This window comes from Gadus morhua, chromosome 15 (assembly GCF_902167405.1).
Source record: "Gadus morhua chromosome 15, gadMor3.0, whole genome shotgun sequence".
Taxonomy (NCBI): Eukaryota; Metazoa; Chordata; class Actinopteri; order Gadiformes; family Gadidae; genus Gadus; species Gadus morhua.
In genome coordinates, this window is record NC_044062.1 from 5,687,083 (window position 1) to 5,706,970 (window position 19,888).

Consider the following 19,888-nt stretch of genomic DNA (forward strand, 5'->3'; position numbering starts at 1 on the left):
AATCACCGGTAAGCTTCTAGTCCGCCAGTGCCATGTAACACACTGATGTCATGTTTTTATCGCGGCTTAATGAATAACACGGCAAAGTGTGCTTTAACCCGTCCCGCTGTGGTACTGTGCACGGGCCCACTGTGGCAACGCACGCACACAGGCAGGTCTGGGACCCCTCGGCTTCTCAAAGGTGCCATTTGTAACACACAAAAACAGCAATGGCTGGCGGGCAATAATGACACCCACAGGGAGCGCGGTGTGTAAAGACGACCGGCTGGCTTGATTAGAGAGAGCTCACCCGCAGTCACTCAGTACCGCTACAGAGTAGCTTCTCTCCCCCCTCTCCCCCTCTGCTATCTCCCCCGCCCCCGTAGAAAAACACACAGGCAGAACAAACAGTGTCACTCAAGAATATAGAAAGAAAGATGGGGTTTGTTTTAATCTCCCTGCCGAAGTGAGTCTCAGAGGTGCGTCACCCAGTGACGATGTACTGCTATGTTTTAAAAGGCAGATCTCGCATTTTCTGCTCTCAGTGCTTGAAAGAGTTGGCCTTCAAATTTGCTAAAGCTCACGACTAACCGACAAAACCAAACAGCAACAACCAAAACGACAGCAACAACAACAGCGACACACTCACCTGTACTTGGTGGATGGCTACAGACGCCCATGCTAGGTTAGCTGTAGCAACCTGGAGAGAGAGAGAGGGGGGAGAGGGGAAGCATGGCACGCTTAGCTCTGTTGTACTGGATGTGAATAGCTTAACACCAGACGCACTAGACCTCTCCATCCCCCCCCCCCCCCCCCCCCCGCCCCCCCGCCTTGTGTAAGACGATGAGGATGGGGGACAAAGACGAAGAGGATAACAGTGACGAAGACGACGATAGCGATGACCGTGGTGAGTCCACTGACCTCCTGGTGGCTGAGGTTGAAGGGGTCCTTGCCCCACTGCCGGTGGAGTTCCAGGATGGCGATGAGGTCCCCGATGGCAGTTAGGATTGGGAGGCACAGGACTGAGTGAACATGGATCCCTGAGTCATGCCCTGTGCCGTCCGGGAAGCGTTCATCCTGCACAGAGAGATGGTGTCATAGTTAAGGGGCGATGGTTTCCGACCTTTGACTTTAGGTCCACCACCAGACCTTTCGCGGACAACAACGTACGCAAACAGTGAAAGTTGGATGAGTACACATGGAGTGGCTGAGCAAAGAGTGCCGGCGCCAGTGTTGCCAGATTGGGCCAGATTTCCTGCACAATCTGGCCCAATCTGGCAACACTGGCCAGCACCCCCCTTTTTACACGGTTATTACTGCAGGAAGGCCGCCGCAATGTGGTAAACAGTGGAAAGAAGAAGTCAGCAACCCTGCTTATGCTACCCGTTTGATTATTTAGCCAACACAAATTAACACAAAACATCAATGGAACACAGTGCAATGGAAAACAAGATGGATTGCACGAAGCGACACTAATTTTGAAATGATAACAAAGCCACAATACTATAATTACTGAACAAAGATGATATTATATTTACTGTCAATGTTTTATGTAATTTTATAAATGTGTCTGTTTCAATAATAATATCCCTCGTACCACCTGCAGTACCTTTGCGTACCACAGGTTGAAAAACACAGAGTCAGGGGGATCCTGTGTAACGCCTCGTACATACTGCATTCAGAACAAGCGGCTGTAACCTATTTCCTTAGCACCGGTTACCACAACGCATACTAGCCATCCTGCCTTGTGGTGCACCCCAGGTTGCGTGCAGGCCTGCAGGTGCTGTTGACTCAACAACAGTGGGCCACAACTGTTCATGTGGAGGATGTGGTTAAAGTTACAGGTACGCGCTGTTTGTCACGCTGCAGGCTTTGTGGAGACGGACGCATCCCACAACACAAACACTATAAACCGAACCACAGGGGTACAGCCCCACGGGATGTTACCGGCCGTACTCTGCACGATAAGTCCCATCAGCTGGCATTCATTTGAGCCAATCAGAACCAAATTGCAAACAGAAACTGCTGTGCTATCTGGGGCAACAGCGTTGTCCTTGGGATTCGGTGTTGCATTACTGTGCACTAATGAGACCGTGGCCTTGTGTTCTCTGCGAGTGTAAAGACTGTATTTGTATTGTAGTGGCTGTGCATGAGACGTGTGTCTGAGGAGCACGAGCGAGCGTGGAAAATAAACTGAAACATTGCATTCAGATCTAAGCTACCCAAGGGACCCCTTTCAACGTGCAGGAGACCGGAACCGACAGCCTTACCCCTTTCAGGTCCTCAACCAGCAGTGTTTTGCGAGTCTTGGCAACGTGAGCGGCGATAGTGGTCCCGAAAGCTATAGGACCGGATGGGATGAGGCATGGGGGCCCGTCCTTGGCCCCTGTTGGAGTGAACAAACACAGACTCTATGGAGAGGAGAGCACAGAGAGGAGAGAGTTTGAAGTACCCCCACGACCACGCCAGGTAAGGAGGAGAACGGTGTAAGGGAGACGGGGTACTCGGCTTACGTTGTTGCATTCTCCCAAGAAGTAAAGTGCAAATCCATCAGCTTTTGTTGCTGTAAGATATAAGCGGGGCACAGAATGAAATCAAGTGAAATGGTGAACATGAAATAAACATGGGGGCAGGGCGGGGATATAGATGGACGGACGATCGCAGCTCACAGACTGCGGTCACATGAGAGGTTTGTTATTGGTAACACCGCCCTGCGTTCATTAGCATGCAGATTTAACGTGACCTTTACCGTATCCAAAAGACTGCGACCGACAAACATAACATATTCTGTTCTATCTAGTCACGTGTGTTGTGGGAGTGGCTTTGGAGGGAGGTATGAAGGGGGGGGGGGGGGGATTTTTGTTGTTGAATACTTTCAAAATCGTCCCATCCATACCTGTCTTGATAATGTTGCACAACTCATAAAGCAGCAGCTTATTGTCTCCTCCAGTGTCCAGCCGCTGTTCCATGTAGCTGTTGAGCTCGTGCACGACTCCCTGCATGTCAGTGTCCTGGTACTGCGGGGCACAACACACAGACACACATCAATGCACGCACAACAAACACACCCATGGATACACACACCCGCACAGATGCGCGATCGCGCAGACAAGCCTGCACACACGGATTGCAGACATACACAAACACACAGACACAAACACACAGACACGCACATGCACACCCGCACACACACTCAAACACAAACATGCATGGATACAACACACACACAGACAGACAGACAGACAGACAGACAGACAGACAGACAGACCACACACACACACACACACACACACAGACAAAGATATACGCACACTGAAATACAAAAATCATTCATCCATGTATTTATTCATTCATGCATTCATTCTGAATTTTGCATCAAATTCATTCAATATCCATGGGAACTGTAGGGGCAATGTCAACAACCCCTCCCCCCCCCCCCCCACCCCGACTGTGGCTTGCCGTCAAAGGGATCCCCTTGCACTGGTCCCGTGGGGAGAAGCGAGCCCGCACATCAGAGGGCTGACAGCTCCGCTAAGAGCCCCCGCCGGCACCGCTGCACCGCGCACCGCGTCCCCGAACGCGTGCTTACGTAACGGCCAGGCCTCCTATCAGGGGCGGCGCGCCGGGGCCAGAGAGCTGTCTATTCTGGGGCTGCAGCGAGGGTAAGGACGAGCACAGCAGCACCGAGAGAGAGAGAGAGAGGGAGAGGCAGAGAGAGAGAGAGAGAGGGAGAGGGAGAGAGACAGAGAGAGAGAGAGAGAGAGAGAGGGAGAGAGGGAGAGGGAGAGGGAGAGAGAGAGAGGGAGAGAGGGAGGGAGAGAGACAGAGAGAGAGAGAGAGACAGATAGAGGCAGAGAGGGAGAGAGAGAGGCAGAGAGAGAGAGAGAGAGAGAGAGAGAGAGAGAGAGAGAGAGAGAGGTAGAGAGAGAGAGAGAGAGAGAGAGGGAGAGGCAGAGAGAGAGGGAGAGAGAGAGGGAGAGAGAGAGAGAGAGAGAGAGAGAGAGAGAGAGGGAGAGAGAGAGAGAGAGAGAGAGAGAGAGAGAGAGAGAGAGAGAGAGAGAGAGAGAGAGAGAGAGAGGGAGGGAGAGAGACAGAGAGAGAGAATGAGAGAGAGAGAGAGAGAGAGAGAGAGAGAGAGAGAGAGAGAGAGAGAGAGAGAGAGAGAGAGAGAGAGAGAGAGACAAAACGAGGGAGAGAGTGCGACTGAGAGAGAGAGTGAGCTAGCGGACGAGTGAGAGGGAGTGAGAGAGCGAGCCAAGGGGAAGCGAGTGAGAGCGCGACTGAGAGAGACAGAGAGAGGCGAGAGAGAAGGCGCACTAGAACGGCGGTCCCAGCGGACGCCGTCCCCCCGCCCACATCCTGTTTGCTCAGACGTATGGATGACGCACTGAGCGGCCTGGCCAGACCTCCTTTATCTGTTCCCCTGTGTGTGTGTGTGTGTGTGTGTGTGTGTGTGTGTGTGTGTGTGTGTGTGTGTGTGCGTGCATGCGTGTATTTATGCGTGTATTTGTGTGTGTGTGTTTGTGTGTGTGTGTGTGTGTGCAGCGCAGCGCATGTATATTCACGCATTGCACTCGTATATGCGCGAGATGTGTGAGTGTGTGAGTGTGTGAGTGTGTGAGTGTGTGAGTGTGTGTGAGTGTGTGAGTGTGTGTGAGTGTGTGAGTGTGGCTGCGTGCGTCAGTCTAGTCTACGCGGTCTCCGCTGCCCTCCTTTTAAGTGCTGACACCCCGTGTCCCAGGGGCGGCCCCCTCACAATGGTGTCAGGTCGACACAATAGCGGGCATGAGCGCAACGCGCTGCGCAGCCCGGCACGGCGGCGGCGGCGGCCGGAGCCTCGCTTGCCGAGCCCGGACCGTGGCTCAGGCGGTCCCACGTCCAGGGGAAGAAGGACGCGATGGGACTGGGCGGAGGTAGGGCCGACCGGCACGGAGATGAGTGTTGATACGATGATCATCAGGAGATATAGTCACGGCGTGCCTGTGGACTCAGAAGGCCGTTCTGAGCAGGCGGACGGAGAGGGTTGTCGAAGGGTGTTACAGGGAGGGCCTTTGAGTGTTTCTCATTGTTCCGATTCGTCAGGCTCCAGACTGATCTGTCCAATCGTTTATTTATCAGGTTTTTTATACACGCGGCTCATTGATGCGTCACTTATTTGGGACTTTTGCATGGTTATAGAAATATTAAATTGGCTTATCAGGGTTTCTCACTGCTGTCTGTAGGAGCAGCTAAATGACTTATTGCTCTACCAACAAATTAACTTTTCACAATATGACGACAATTTGCAAATCCGGTTATTGTCAGCGTCTGCATTCAATTTGACAAGAAATATTGGATTAGCCTAATATACTATAACATCGGCTAATATAATATACAGTAATTAATATGGATCTGGAGAGATGGAGAGCTCCATTCTGTCTGTCTGTTACGCACGGTGTTCACATCCGATCACGACAAACTGCCCGTCGATATAGAGACTGACGCAGCATTTCACTGATTAAGAACGAAAGATTGACGTGATTAATGCGTTTCAGCATACAGCACCAACGTGGCTCCACTCAGCTTAGCACAACAATGAAAATGCACTATCAAGTGCCAACGGAGAGAATCCATTTCACCAGCACAAGTGGTATGATATGGGAGGTAGAGCGGGTAGGATGTTAACCCGGAAGGTTGCTAGTTCAATCTCCAGCTCCTCCAAGATCAGTGTTGAGGTTTCCCTGAGCAAGATACCTTAGCCTTACTGCCCCAGACAAGCTGGCTGTCGCCTTGCAAGGTTGACAGCGCCGTCGGTGCATGAACGTGTGCATGAATGGGTGAATGTTAGGCAGCATTGTAAAGCGCTTTGTGTGGCCACTGGTTTGAAAAGCGCTGTATAAATGCAGTACATTCACCTTATGAAATATTTTTGGAGCATCTTTAATGGTTAAAAGTCCAAGTCAATCTTCCACCCCCACAAAAAAACATTGTAGATCTGAAAGAGTTCTTCTAGAAGCCACGCCATGCTGTGGTATCACTCATTAAACCCCGCTTTTACACACTTAGAGTCTTCCCGACACAACGATTAGACTATTAAAGATAACCGACTAAATGGCTTTCTATGTCGAAGATTTGAGGTCAACCATAATGGATAAGAGGGAATTTAAAGTATAGTATCAGAACAAAACTAGTTTTCCTTACTCTCTGATGTTTCAATTGAAACATCGTATTGTGATCGTTTTAAGGTTGTTTCTTTATTCCTCCTTTCAATTCATTTAGACTTAAAAATGGTTTTCGCGATAAGTTGTTATCTTTATTTCATAACGAGACAATACAGTTTAAAGAGGAAAAATCGATAATATTGATTCATTTCCCAGCCCTAAGCGGAGTAACCAATGGCTGGGGCTGTGTGGGTGACCAGGGACGATATTGACGAGGGATGGAGGTGATCAGTATCTGGCAGCGTGCTGATACACTACTGTTTTACTGAACTAACTATCTCAACTGGTCGAATCCAAAAATTGCATTGAATGTAATACAGGAAGGTCCTATGTTAAACAGACATATTCCCTTACACAACTAAATCACTGACAAATGAAAACACACCCGCAGATGTACAGAATCCATACAACAATACACACACACACACACACACACACACACACACACACACACACACACACACACACACACACACACACACACACACACACACACACACACACACACACATACACACACACAGACACAAAGACACACAGACACACACACACAAACACACACACACACACACACAAAACACACGCAGCAAAATAACTTACCCTGCTGACATCTTTAGCTGATGCGTCATCTACAAAAAACAGAGCAGAGAACAACACAGTGTTGACAATACATTCAGTGACAGGGACACTCCGACACAGCCTCCAGTATGCAGCCAATAACCCATAATGATTATTAGTGACGTGCTCTATACAACCCCCTCCTCCCCTCCTCTGGCTCTTTGGCCAGAGTTGCCCAGTGTGCAGACGTACCAGAGACAATAGAGGAGTTGTGCATCCTTGATGTGACCCCTATGTGTACATTGGAATCTGAAACCCAAGCCTGTCTCCGGGGAAGCAGGCAAACCCAATAAATCCCAAACTCCCGCACTATTTGGGATTGGTGCATGTATTTGGTACATGTCTGCCTGTAAGATGCTGAAAGAAGGTGGATTGGATGATCACGTGGAAGGCCTGGTGTAGATCGGGAGACAGATTTGATGTGTGTTCGTGTGTGTGTGTGTGTGTGTGTGTGTGTTTGTGTGTGTTACACATTACATTGTGTAACAATAAAAGCTGAAAAAAATATTCAAATCAACAGATCAGAGATTTGAAGTGTGTTGACAGCATTTTCTGTCCTGTGATTGGCTATAGTCAAGATCACCTATTTTAACACAGCATGTTAGGTTTGTGTGTGTAGGTGTATGTGTGTGTGTGTGTGTGTGTGTATACATGTACGTGTATATGTATAAGTGTGTGTGCGTGCGTGTGCATGCATCTGTGTGTGTGTGTGTATGTGTTGCATGGGAGATTTGTAGCATGTTTACACATCACACATACAAGCACATGTCCTTTCCGCCGTGTTCCTGTATCGTCCAGGCCAAGGAATCTCATTAGCGGCAGCGGTCACACTTCAACTTTCAGCCAAAGGAATGCTGTCAGTGACAGTGGCAGACATTTCACTGAGTTCACCGCAGCCTCTCGACGGCCGATGCAGATCTCACGGCGGAGAAGCTACGTGCTCAGAGGGAAACGCACACTCGTAGTGTAGGCTAGCATTCGGGGGTGGGCCGCTACAATCTGACATTTGTCGAGACGCAGGAAAGAACGCGACACAAGACAGAACCGCGTCGTACAATCCGTACCAGGTTTAGAAACCACTGACAGGCCTCCCTAACACAACGTGACATGTGAATAAAGATGGGGCTTAAAGTGCAAATTCCTGGAGAGGTTTTCGTGGGGCCGTCGGAGGAACAGGCAGACGTACGACTATTGTGTTTGGACGCGGACGCCGAACTCTGTGATCCTTTTTTTTTTTTTTTTTTTTGTTGTCTTTAATGACGACTTCCGCCAATCAAAACATTCCCTGGACTTGCTGTCTGAGAGCCAGTCTGAGGGGGGGGGGGGGGGGAAGTTGCACCGATTGTGACTAGAAGCAAACTTACTCGAGACGCTTCTTTTCCTTCCCCCCCCCCACCCTCCTCGAGCGGCCTTGGGTTTGAGAAGCAGCAGCACACATGACTCTGAAGCGCTCTGATCCTTTTGCGGCGCTCCGTGTGATCCGAACCACGCAGAAAGCCCTACGGTTTCGCTTCGAGCCGAAGCGCTTCTGTTTTTTTTCTCTCGCCGTCGCCGGCTCTCAAATGAGCCCCCTTGTTCATTTGAGGAAGGAAAATAAAGCCCTCTGTGTTGTTTGTTGTTTTAAACATTCCACCAGTGTAGTATGGGCTTCCTAACATAGCCGTGAGAGCTATTTCAGAGCAGAACCCAGGCCAACGATGACGTCAAACGGGGCATATGGAGCCACAAAAATAAATCCCCTATCCCAATGGTAGAAGCCTTCAGCGTTATACATTAGAAAGAAAGTCACCCAACATCGCTTTATCATTGTTTAACTGCTCCCCTGGGGGATGTACAGAATATGTCACAGACAAAGATAGATATGTATATAATGAGACGCATATAGGATATTTATATATCCCACCAACAGCACATCAGCGGTTAATGGACACGCACACATCACGTCATAAATCAATAGATATCATTGTTTTATATGAAAACACCGATACAAATGTTCGTGCTTATCTGCCAAGTGATTTTTAAGTGGTGTAAGGAAGACAACAATGTCCACAGCGAGATGGCTCCTGGTCTATAGCTATTCCCGGACCCTTCTTCTTCTTCCTCATCTCTCTGTCCCAGTCGTCGGTTAGAGTTCCCCGACCTGCCCAGAACTCCAATAATCCCTCGGAATTCTCCGGAAAACCCAACTGACGTGAACGTGAGGACAGACAGAGAGAGAGATATGTATGCAAGCCTTTGAGGAAACGTGGAACCGGCAGAACTCGAGGAGGAGAGTATATTCAGAGGATGTTTTCAGCCCTTGTTAAATTATGTTTATAGATAAACAACTTTGCGGACGATTTAACGACCATCGGGTCAGATGTGAGCATTTGAATTATAGGGCAGGAACTGTGGGGGCGGCCTAACGCAAACAACAAATGTACCTCGATTACCAGACTACTGGGCTGAACAGTGAGGGGAAGCAGGCTTTGCTAAGCCCAAACGAATGGCTGACCACGGAGATCCGTTGAAAGGAACAGGCCCTGGTCGCATTCGTCATCGCTGTGAAAGGGCCTGGAGACTTTTGTCTCGTTTAGCGTCCATGACCATGCATCTCCTCTCTCAGGGGCCATCCCAAGAACGCAAATTCTGAGTTTCCCCTTCCTGGTTGGATTGTTGTAGTATTTTTAATATACGCAAATGATGGTCCATTCAGATGTTGATAAAAAATTATTTATTCCTGCTTTATAGATCGAAGATGCAAACGTGAATTAATTCATCTTAACTACTTCTATATATATTTTATCAATAAGTTCAACATCTCTGTCACAATGTTTTGCAACAACACATTGTTCTCTAGGTTTGTGTCAAGAGATAAGGCCTAATGGGATGAACCCCCTTGGGAGCGTGTGTTTGTGTGTGTGTATGTGTATGTGTATGCGTGTGTGTGTGTGTGTGTGTAAGTGTATGCGTGTGTGTGTTTGTGTGTGTGCCTATGTGTGTGCATGTGTGCGCGTGCGTGCGTGCGTGCGTGCGTGCGTGCGTGCGTGCGTGTGAGTTCAGCTGCCTGCTGGCGAGTCATCACCACAGAAACAAAGACCAGTGGTATAGCCCGATGGCATCCCATATTTTCAGGGGGCCAATCCTGCTTTGAGTAAACAGAGATGCGAGAGGGCCAACGCAGTCCCGGGACATATACCAGCACAGCTCAATGACAAACACCAAACACCACTGGCGAGAAATTCCTGAACACAAGGGAAAAGTAAAGCAAGTTTTCATCTGAGCTCTGAAAGAACAGCAGCACAATATCTTCTGATGAGGATATGTCACTTCGTATGAAGGTGGTGAACTGGGTGTATGAATGGGATTCAGGTCTGGCCTTCTTAGGTTCTGAAGCCCTCGCAAAGCTGTCTCTTTTTGGATGGGAACGAGCTATGGGAACGGTGTGCGTACCACAGGGTTTAGCGTCGGCACCTTTTGACCCGTTGGGGAAAATATGACATGATCCCAACATACTCACTCTCACACACACACACTCAATCACTCACTGGCTCACATCGAACACACACACACACACACACACACACACACACACACACACACACACACACACACACACACACAGACACACAGACACACAGACACACACACACACGTGACGGGTGCTTCAACGATCCTCTGCCCTGCACCTGTGATGTCCGGTCGGCCGGGAGTCTGGGGGATGACTCCCAGAGAACTCCCCCCCCCCCCCCCCCACACCCCCCCCCCCGCCACCCCTTCCACTCCTCCTGGCGACGCTGGGTGTCTAAGACAACAGGCGCTTGTCCTTCTCGCCCGCCGTACTAATTCCCCATCAAAGGGCTCCACTGTTCCCGCACACGGTGGGACAGGACATGCCAACTCCCTCAGCCACCGACCGAAACTCTCTCTCGGGATGTACTGTTGCCCTTAGCGATAGGCGCGTGGGGACGCCCCCCCCCCCACCCACCCACCCACCCCCGCCCCTGGAGGCAAGGCCGGCAGGTGAGACGGCTCCGTTTCATCACGGCGGTGGGGTTAGGGAGTTCTGAGGCACAGGCGCGTCTTTGTCCTCCCGTGGTCCCCGTCCTTCGCCCTGCTGATTTACAGCGTCAGCTGCTCCCAGGCCCGGGACGCGGCCCGCCCCGGCCCGGGACGCGGCCCGCCCCGGACCGCCCCGGCCCGCCCCGGTCCCGGCCCGGATCACATCCCGTCGGATCAGCGTCGGCTTGGGTCTGTGTGCGCCCAGTGGCTGGGCGTGTCACATGACCCCCGCCCCCGGGGCGCGTGCGGAGATGCGGGGACGATGGTGGGGAGTTACAACGCTAGTCTCCCCTAGTCTACATCCGGTCGCTCCGCAGCAGAGCCCCCCGGAGACGGCCCCCCCACCAGGGGGTCCGCTGACGTCACAGAGGAGCGTCTTGGGGGGGATCGAGGCCGCGTTTCCTGTGGAGTTCTGGAGGATTTCTCCGACGTTTCTCCACTCCTGCGACTGAGTTTGCGAATTAACGAGAATTCAAAAGTTAAAATTCAGGGATTCACGAAAATTCCCCCCAAAAATTATTACCAACACGGCTTTGTGCTTTGGGCCAAAAGGGTTAAGGGGATTCTTTAAAAGCACCCCTGAACTCTTGGGTGCAGGTGAAGTTAATTTGCAGTGGAATCCTGCTTAGGAAGGATGGCCGATTTTGCTTTCTACGGTCACGGCTACGTCCCTGTTCATAAGTTCCTGGAAGACACAATCAGGCTGGCCCCGTGCCGCGGGCGGTCGCGGCTCATCTACCTGTGGATGTTCCTCTGTTTGTCGTGGGTTGTGTGTTTTGTGTGTTTTGCGTGCATTGTGTGCTCAGGGTGCAGTGGACTACAGCACACCGGTTGCACCAGGCTCCCTGGAGGGGAGTGGCGGAGGGTGTTTGGGAGGTATTAATTACCCCGTGTTAGTGTGCGGTGCGAAGGAAACAGCGCCCTGTGGGACGGCGTTGGCGGGGAGGTGAGGGTCAACCTGCGTCACCGCGGCCTAGCGACAGCGATTCGCCTCATAGGACGAAGAAACCTACAAAGTAATACATGCAGTAGCGTCCATATTGTGAATATAGCAACATGGTCTCACAGGAATGAAATGACTACGGTCGGACGCTTAACTCGAAATCCGTGGCCACATCACGGAAACACGCCGATATCCGTGTGTGAGCCACGGAATAACAGTGTAATTTACTTGCATTGGAGCAAATTCCGTGGCCACATCACAGACAATTGAAGTGATTCCGTCAGACCACCACAGATTTTGAGTTAAGCCCCCGCTGTGGTCAAATGTGGCACACACACAGATTGGAACGGGAGCACACACACAGATTGAAATGGGAATCTGTGTGTGTGCCAAGGAATATCATTGTCATTTACTTGCATTGGAGCAACTTCCGTGGAGACAACAAGGACAATTTAAGTGTTTCAGTGAGACCACCCCGGGTTTTGAGTTAAGCCCCCGTGGTCGACTCGCTCGTTGAAACGGGGATCCGTGTGTGAGCCACGGGACATCAGCGTCATTAACTTGCATTGGAGCGAATTCCGTGGCCACATCACGGAAATCGGCGTGTTTCCGTGATGTGTCCACGGATTTCGAGTTATTCGTCCGTAGTCATTTCACGGATTCCTGTGAGACCAGGTTGGAATATAGATGCTGTTCATGCAGCAGGATGGAGCAGGATGCCAGTTGATGGAGAACAGACATAATGTTGTAACGAGATCAAGCAATAACAACCCTTACAATGTTATAAGTAGCGCACAGCATACTGTACACTGCAGTACAGGGTTAGGGGCATGTGTCTATCCATCCGATCCAAACCTGTTTCCCACCATACCGTATTTATTGAAAATTGGAATAATAATGATATTAATCAGCTTGATTTTAATCCTCGTACAAACCAGGGCACATTTTGAACAGCTGACGTTGCTTATCTTTCTCGCAAGATCTGTCAACATCGCCCTTGTAGCTGGTAATCATCTGACACACGGCGTGACTGATGAGTTACTCCCGGACAATAGATGAATCGTCGCGCGTTTACCGTGGCCCATATCCAGATATGGAGAACACAAAGAGGAAAACAAAGTGTGTACCCTGCTGTGTGTTCTGGCCGGGCGCCAGCCCTACCGACCTCTACCGACAAGAGGTGAGCATGTGATCACAGGGGATGACGTCAGGTGGGGAAAGAAGACCCCTGCAGTAGCCGACGTGGAGCACAAACCATAAGAGCGGAAGAAAGCGAAACGAGCTGGGGCTCAACCCCCTAGCCCCTTCCTCACCCGGTAACCGTCGACAACCCTTCATGGCCCAAATTACCGAATCAAAAGGCTTTTGTAACACACACACACACACACACACACACACACACACACGTGTGCACGCATATACACACAGACACACGCATCAACACACACACACACACAAACACACACACACACACATATACATACACACATGTGCACGCATATACACACAGACACACGCATCAACACACATACACACACACACACACACACACACACACACACACACACACACACACACACACACACACACACACACACACACACACACACACACACACACACACACACACACACACACAAACACACACACGGGCCAGCAGCATCATGTAAGATAAGTGCTGTTATGTAATAGGGCTATGCTGTGCATCACATGGGGAGCGGGAACGGGCTGCAGGCCTGCCTACCAGGGGGCTCTGTGCAGCGCGGAGACCATCACATGACACAGCCCGCTGCGGTGATCCCATCCAGATGCACTGGCAGTGCAAGAGAACACGCTCCCAGGAAGACACGGAAGAAGACAGCAGCACGGCGCAAACACACAAAAGCAGACACACACACACACACACCGAATTGACTAATGCAAGACTTAAAATAATGTAGATTTACCGTAAATATCAATGAAAGCATGTTGTCGTTGAACAGCGTTGCCGAGTGCCACAGACAACATCGCAGGAGCAGCAAATGTCTAGATGAAGTTAAAATGTGTAAATCTACATTTGTAACACCTTCACAACGTGCTACAATGTGGTGCTGCAGAGACTCTTCGGTCTACCGTCTATCTCAGGAGTAAGAAAACATATTTTCAAATAATATTATTAGTGGGAATTATCCTTCCCACTAATAGTGAATCATATCGCAATCGCAATATCTATCAAAAAATAATCGCAATAGGATTTATTGAGCACATAGTCCAGTCATGGTGTGATAACATTCCCCTGTTTGATGTGTGCTGGGTCTGACTACGTGTATGTCAAGTGTATGACCGGTCAGACTTAGCCGTAATGTTAAATTAAATTATTTAAATGATTATAAATAGCATCTTTATGAGACATCTTGGCTTGAGAGCAGCCGTGGTTGCCAGCAACGAACAAACAGAAACACCACAAACACATGAGCCCAATCGTTGGGACCGTGTTGAGCTACTTTTTCTATTTCACTGGGACTATTCTTAAAAGGGCCTGAAGTGCAGATTCATGGTTCACCCAGCCTTTACATTCCAAACCCTTGATGTGTGCTGAATGGATGGAGCCATTCATCTCCAAAAGCACAACGCAGCTTGTGATTGTCACGAGAGCCTCTATATTAGAACTACCTATACTCAATGTGAACGTTCACACACAAGGACCACGCGCTCACACACACACACACACACACACACACACACACACACACACACACGCACACACACACACACACACACACACACACACACATACGTACTCATGCACACACATAAACACACACACACACACACACACACGCGTACTCATGCACACACATACACACGCAAACACGCAAACACACACACATACACACACACGCACAAACCGGCAAACACAAACACCCCATTTCTGTAAGAAACAAAACAACCGTACAGTAGATCTGTGGAGGGCCGTCACGCTGCTATTAAAAAAAACTAAAGACCAGCCCATAATAACCCAACTGAATAAACAACAGATCCACGCTCCGCAGAGTTCTTTCCCCCCACTGACACATCCACACCCTTAACCCATACGGCCCTCACCAGGCAGCTACCCCCAGCCCCCCCCCCCCCCCCCCCCCGCCCCCTGTAGCCGGCTGCATCTCTCTGGAGGAGCCCCTCTGACGTCAGCGGCTGCGCTGGGCTGCTCGCCAGCCCTGTGAGCCCGTGATGGATGTGCTCGTTTTTCTGTGCAGCAGGCTGTGCTGAGCGCGCCACCGCACCGACTTCAACTTAACCCCCCCCCATCCCCGTTCCAAACATGTCCAGTGACCGGTACAGACTCCCCCAGTCGGCCCTCTGCTATCCCACTTCTCTCTCTCCCCCCCCCCCCCCCCCCCCCCCTACTTTCCCCCTCCACTCAAACCCTTTTAGCACACGCTGAAGGGATGGGGGGGGGGGGGGGTGGGTGATGAGACCAGGAGCAGAGCCAGGGTTCTGGTCCATAAGGAAGGCTGTTTGGAGTTCTAGCGCTGTCAATACAGCGGCCGGATGCTCAGAGCGCCATGACAGACACACGCCACCAGAACACGTGTGACTGAGGTAAAAGCCCTTGCAGTAAAAAGTCACACACATATATGCACACACATTGATTCTACGTTTTTAGTCTCCTTCTACACCAAAAGTAAGCAGAGCAAGCAGATATTATAACCCGCGGAATATAAAAAATGGCGTCCATAGAAAACGAACAATCTGAGCTGCGATTGCATCGGACGAAAATCAAAACAAAGAGTCTCAAAAACTGAAATCCAACTTGTTATTTCTTTTCTCCTGACGGCTGCCCCGGCAACGGTTGTCTGGAAACGGAGTAGCGAGCAGAAGGGAGAGAGCGTGAGAAGGAGTAGAATATAAAAACGAAACATCAATGAGCACAGCGAAGGCAACAGTCAAACCATATGTTCCGCTAGGGCCACAGATAACTCCTTGCAGGCCCCCCCCCCCCCCCATGCTCTGTGGTGGCGTGGTGGCGCGTCACAGGGGACGCGGTGCCGGCCAGAGGACTGCACACCGTGAGTGGAAGAACTGTCTGCTCTGGTGCGTGATGTGTTTGCTATCTCTACCGTGTCCATACGTGTGTGGGTGTGTGTGTGTGTGTGTGTGTGTGTGTGTGTGTGTGTGTTTTTTGTGTGTGTGTTCATACATCTGTGTTTGTGTGTGTGTCCATACGTGTGTGTGTGTGTGTGTACGATGTCCATACATACGTGTGTGTGTGTGTGTGTGAGAGTGTGTGTATTTTCTGTGTAGCATGTTCATACATACATGTGTGCCTGTGAAAGTGTGACTACACATCCGTGTGTGTTTGTGTGTGTGTACTGTAGGCATGTGTATATGCATGTATGTCTCTGTGTGTGTGTGTGTGTGTGTGTGTGTGTGTGTGTGTGTGTGTGTGTGTGTGTGTGTGTGTGTGTGTGTGTGTGTGTGTGTGTGTGTGTGTGTGTGTGTACCTGCAGGCCTGCCGCTGGTCTTCCTCCTCAGCCATCTGTCCAACGTCTCTGCGCTCACGCTCTCCGATACGAAGTCCTCCAGGATCTGCGGGTGGACCGAGAGGTACGCCTTCACTTTCTCATCCGTCAAACCTGAGGTCCACACAAACACAGCAGCGTTAGTGGTCATGTTCCTTCAAAAGCCTGCGCGCACACACACGCACACACACACGCGTATGTATAGACATTGTATACACAGAAACATACTCTCACACACAACCACACATACACACACACACACACGTATAGACATGGTACACAACACAATCACACACACACACACAAACACATATTAGACAAAAAATGCATAATCATAGCATCATCAGAACACACACATTGACAACAATGCCACAAGCTAGTAACACCATCGAATCGTCCATTATACAAAGAAACCCGGATAAAAACGAAGACATGAATACATGTCCTCCGTGTGTCCTTGTCAAGGACTCCCCGAGCGCTGAGCCTCCCCTCCTTTCTCCCTGAGAGTTAGCTTAGCATGCTAACCTCTGAATCTGGCTAGGGCTTTCCAGCTAGCAACACACTAGCACCACAGAGCTTCCTGCGAAGGCTCGTCTCCTGGGAGTGCAGCCCAGCAGAGAACAGGATAAAAGACTTGATTGTGCTTTACAGGCAATTAGCTTCTCAAGAGCCTCACCAAGTGATGCTGTTTATTGTCTCTGTTGTGGTGGAAAAGGGCCGTTGGCAGACCACTTTTTGAGGGGAAAGTATCCTTTAATGCAGCCGGTGGCGTCGACGCTAGCTAGCCGAGGATAGCCGCGGCGTGGGCTAGGACCTGGCTAACGGATACGGGACATACATCGGCCCTGGTGGGTCTACAATAGGAAACAGGCCCGATCGCTATCGGCCGTTTCACTCACTTGCGCTTTCGCAAATATCCCGGTGGATCTTGGGAGATATTTCACCATCTCCAAAGTACCCAGAGTTACAAACAAAAGTGTCACCAGGCCAAAGACAGAAACCACTTCCAAGACACAATCAGCGGTGACCCGCTAACTGGTCCATGTGGTTCATCCTCTAGAATGCACTCATCGGTTTCGGGGCCCGATCGTCACATCATGTTTCAAAGTCAGGGCTCGTCGACTCCCTTGTGACCTATTAACCTATTGACCTATCCCTCACCCTCAGGATTACCCCCCCCCCCGACCCAGAAAGGACCAGCATTCACATTGCTTTATCTTTCCAGACCGTCTCTGGATAGACGCGGGGCTACGAGTGTGTAGGGCTGGGTGAGTGAGCCAGAGCAGGGGGGCGGTGGGGTGGAGGTGGGGGGGGGTGATTGACTAGCCAACTGCCCCGGGATGCAGCTCCTCTTAAGTGGAACGCCTCACAAGACTCCCAGCCCGTGCTGCTGACGCAAGTTAGCAGTGTGTGGCTTAAGAAATCACACAGCTCTAGGAGGGCGGGGGAAGGGGTGAGCGCGGTCGCGCACAAAAGGCACTTATTTGCTCCAGCGTGATTATTTCTCCATGCCATGATGGCAGCTGGCTGTCCTGTCTTAAAGCACCCCGCGTACACGCACCCGTTTAGGGTCACGGATAGGGGCAGAAAGTATAAACCCCGACAATGTGCAGAGCAGTCCCCGTGTTTGTAGTGACATGAGCAATCCACAAAGGCGAATAAGGCATCTTTTTGTGATTAGTCCAACTGAAACTTTAAAAAAGAATGACTTTTTTTTAGGTAATTTGTATTAAATTACATATTTGGAATGCTACTTTTCAGCCGTTGATTATAGAAACGTGTGGGGGGAATTCTATATACTCCCACAGAGAGATACACAAGATGGACTCCTTTTATTTCACATAAATTGAAGCAGAGCTGGTGAATGTAAAATTCTGATGTGAATCATTCCCTTCCTTCATCACAAACTTAATGCAATGCCCAGGAGGACTAAGGAAGAGTGATACATCATCAGTGATGACTAGTTCCAACAACCATCCTTCTAGTTGCTTGTTGATTGATTATGGTAAGTTTGACCCAAATCATTTTTTGCCATTACAGCTCCTTTTCCCCGCCCCATCTCTCTCTCTCTCTCTCTCTCTCTCTCTCTCTCTCTCTCTCTCTCTCTCTCTCTCTCTCTCTCTCTCTCTCTCTCTCTCTAACTTTCTCTCTAACTCTCTCTCTCTCTCTCTCTCTCTCTCTCTCTCTCTCTCTCTCTCTCTCTCTCTCTCTCTCTCTCTAACGCGCTCTCTCTCTCTCTCTCTCTCTCTCTCTCTAACTCTCTCTTTCTCTAACTCTCTCTCTCTCTCTCCCTCTCTCTCTCTCTCTCTCTCTCATTTACCCAAAAAGACCCTGCTTTTTCTTATACTTATTTCTTTAACGTCTCTTTCCTACACTCCCGACAACGGTGGCCCTGGGAAGCCAGGGGTCTCTCCCAGGGTGCAACAGCTCCACTGGCGAGCACCACGTGCTGCGGCCCTGGATGCTAGCTAACCCCTGAGGAACCACATGAGCCCAAAACCGTCTCCGCGTCTTCTGAAGGCAACGGAGGAGGAGGAGGAGAGGGGCGCACTGGGTCAGCGGCCTGCCCTGAACTCGCTCAACAAACCTCAGCAGAACGTTCCTTCTCTCGGGGGCCAGCACTACTTCAGAGGAATGGCGTCCGCCCAGATGAACACATGGGGGAAGTTTTTGTTAGATTTTCTATTAAATGTCAAAATCGTATTTTTCCCGCAAGATGTGGAACCCGTGTGACATTATATTGTAAAGACGGTACATGCCAAGGAAAGAAGGCTTTGGCGATGACAAAGTCGACACACTGGGTTCATTGGGATTATCCAAAGTTCGAAAATAGGAAAATCCCAAACAAAATGATAACGTTACAACAAAACAATATAACAATATAAAGTAAGGTAAAGGCACCAAGTGTACGCACTTATTGTATGTTGTACGTCCTTGCACTTAAAAATAGTACTTATCATTGTTTATCATCTTATAAGTCACTTTGGATAAAAGCGTCTGCTAAATGCCCTAATGAATTTGTATTCACTCTTCAAATCAACAGTAAATAAGCCTACACTTATGCGCTCACTAGCACACCAACTCCTAGTATTCAAGAATACTTCAGAGTTTACAACTCTGGGGCTTTTGGCAGGCACCCCTTCATCTACACAGCGTCCTAAAACCAGAGTTAAACACATCTCGTATTCTGCAGTAAAAGCCTGCGCTGGAAAACTCAATTGACACGTATTATACCACAAGTGGATGTATTTTCTGTGTTATTATTTGCATCAATCTGCAGCGTCTTTTGCGAGTGGCTAAACCCCAGTTGGCCTGGCCTGCTCAGACTGAGTCAACTGTGGCTTTCCTGTGTGAAAAACAAGGGCTTGAGTCCATGCAGTGAGGTATTCTTGGATAACACTTGTCCTGACTACAGTGCACCACACCCCGGGATTGGAGAGGCCAAACCCAGAGAAGCCGTCTGTCTGGGTCACCCCTTAGGCTCTGCATTGTCGGATACAAAGTTCTCCATGGAGACTCTGGTTTGGGAAACCGTGGTCTTGCACACAGGCATCAAAACCAATGTTTACCGGGGCTCTTGTGTCAATCTAGTCGGCATCAACATC

At 49.9% G+C, this 19,888-nt stretch overlaps 1 protein-coding gene across 3 annotated transcripts in view; it reads right to left on the bottom strand.

Moving 5' to 3' along the window:
• pde10a (phosphodiesterase 10A) overlaps positions 1 to 19,888 on the bottom strand; it is a 59,119-nt gene that overhangs the window by 14,412 nt on the left and 24,819 nt on the right. For all 3 annotated transcript variants that reach the window (XM_030379075.1, XM_030379074.1, XM_030379076.1), the window contains exons 2-8: positions 16,266 to 16,397; positions 6,780 to 6,808; positions 2,876 to 2,996; positions 2,493 to 2,542; positions 2,250 to 2,390; positions 901 to 1,056; positions 629 to 679 (exon numbers count right to left, since the gene is read on the bottom strand). In XM_030379075.1, coding sequence (XP_030234935.1) covers positions 629 to 679; positions 901 to 1,056; positions 2,250 to 2,390; positions 2,493 to 2,542; positions 2,876 to 2,996; positions 6,780 to 6,808; positions 16,266 to 16,397 — 680 coding nt within the window. The remainder of the gene's footprint in view (positions 1 to 628; positions 680 to 900; positions 1,057 to 2,249; positions 2,391 to 2,492; positions 2,543 to 2,875; positions 2,997 to 6,779; positions 6,809 to 16,265; positions 16,398 to 19,888) is intronic.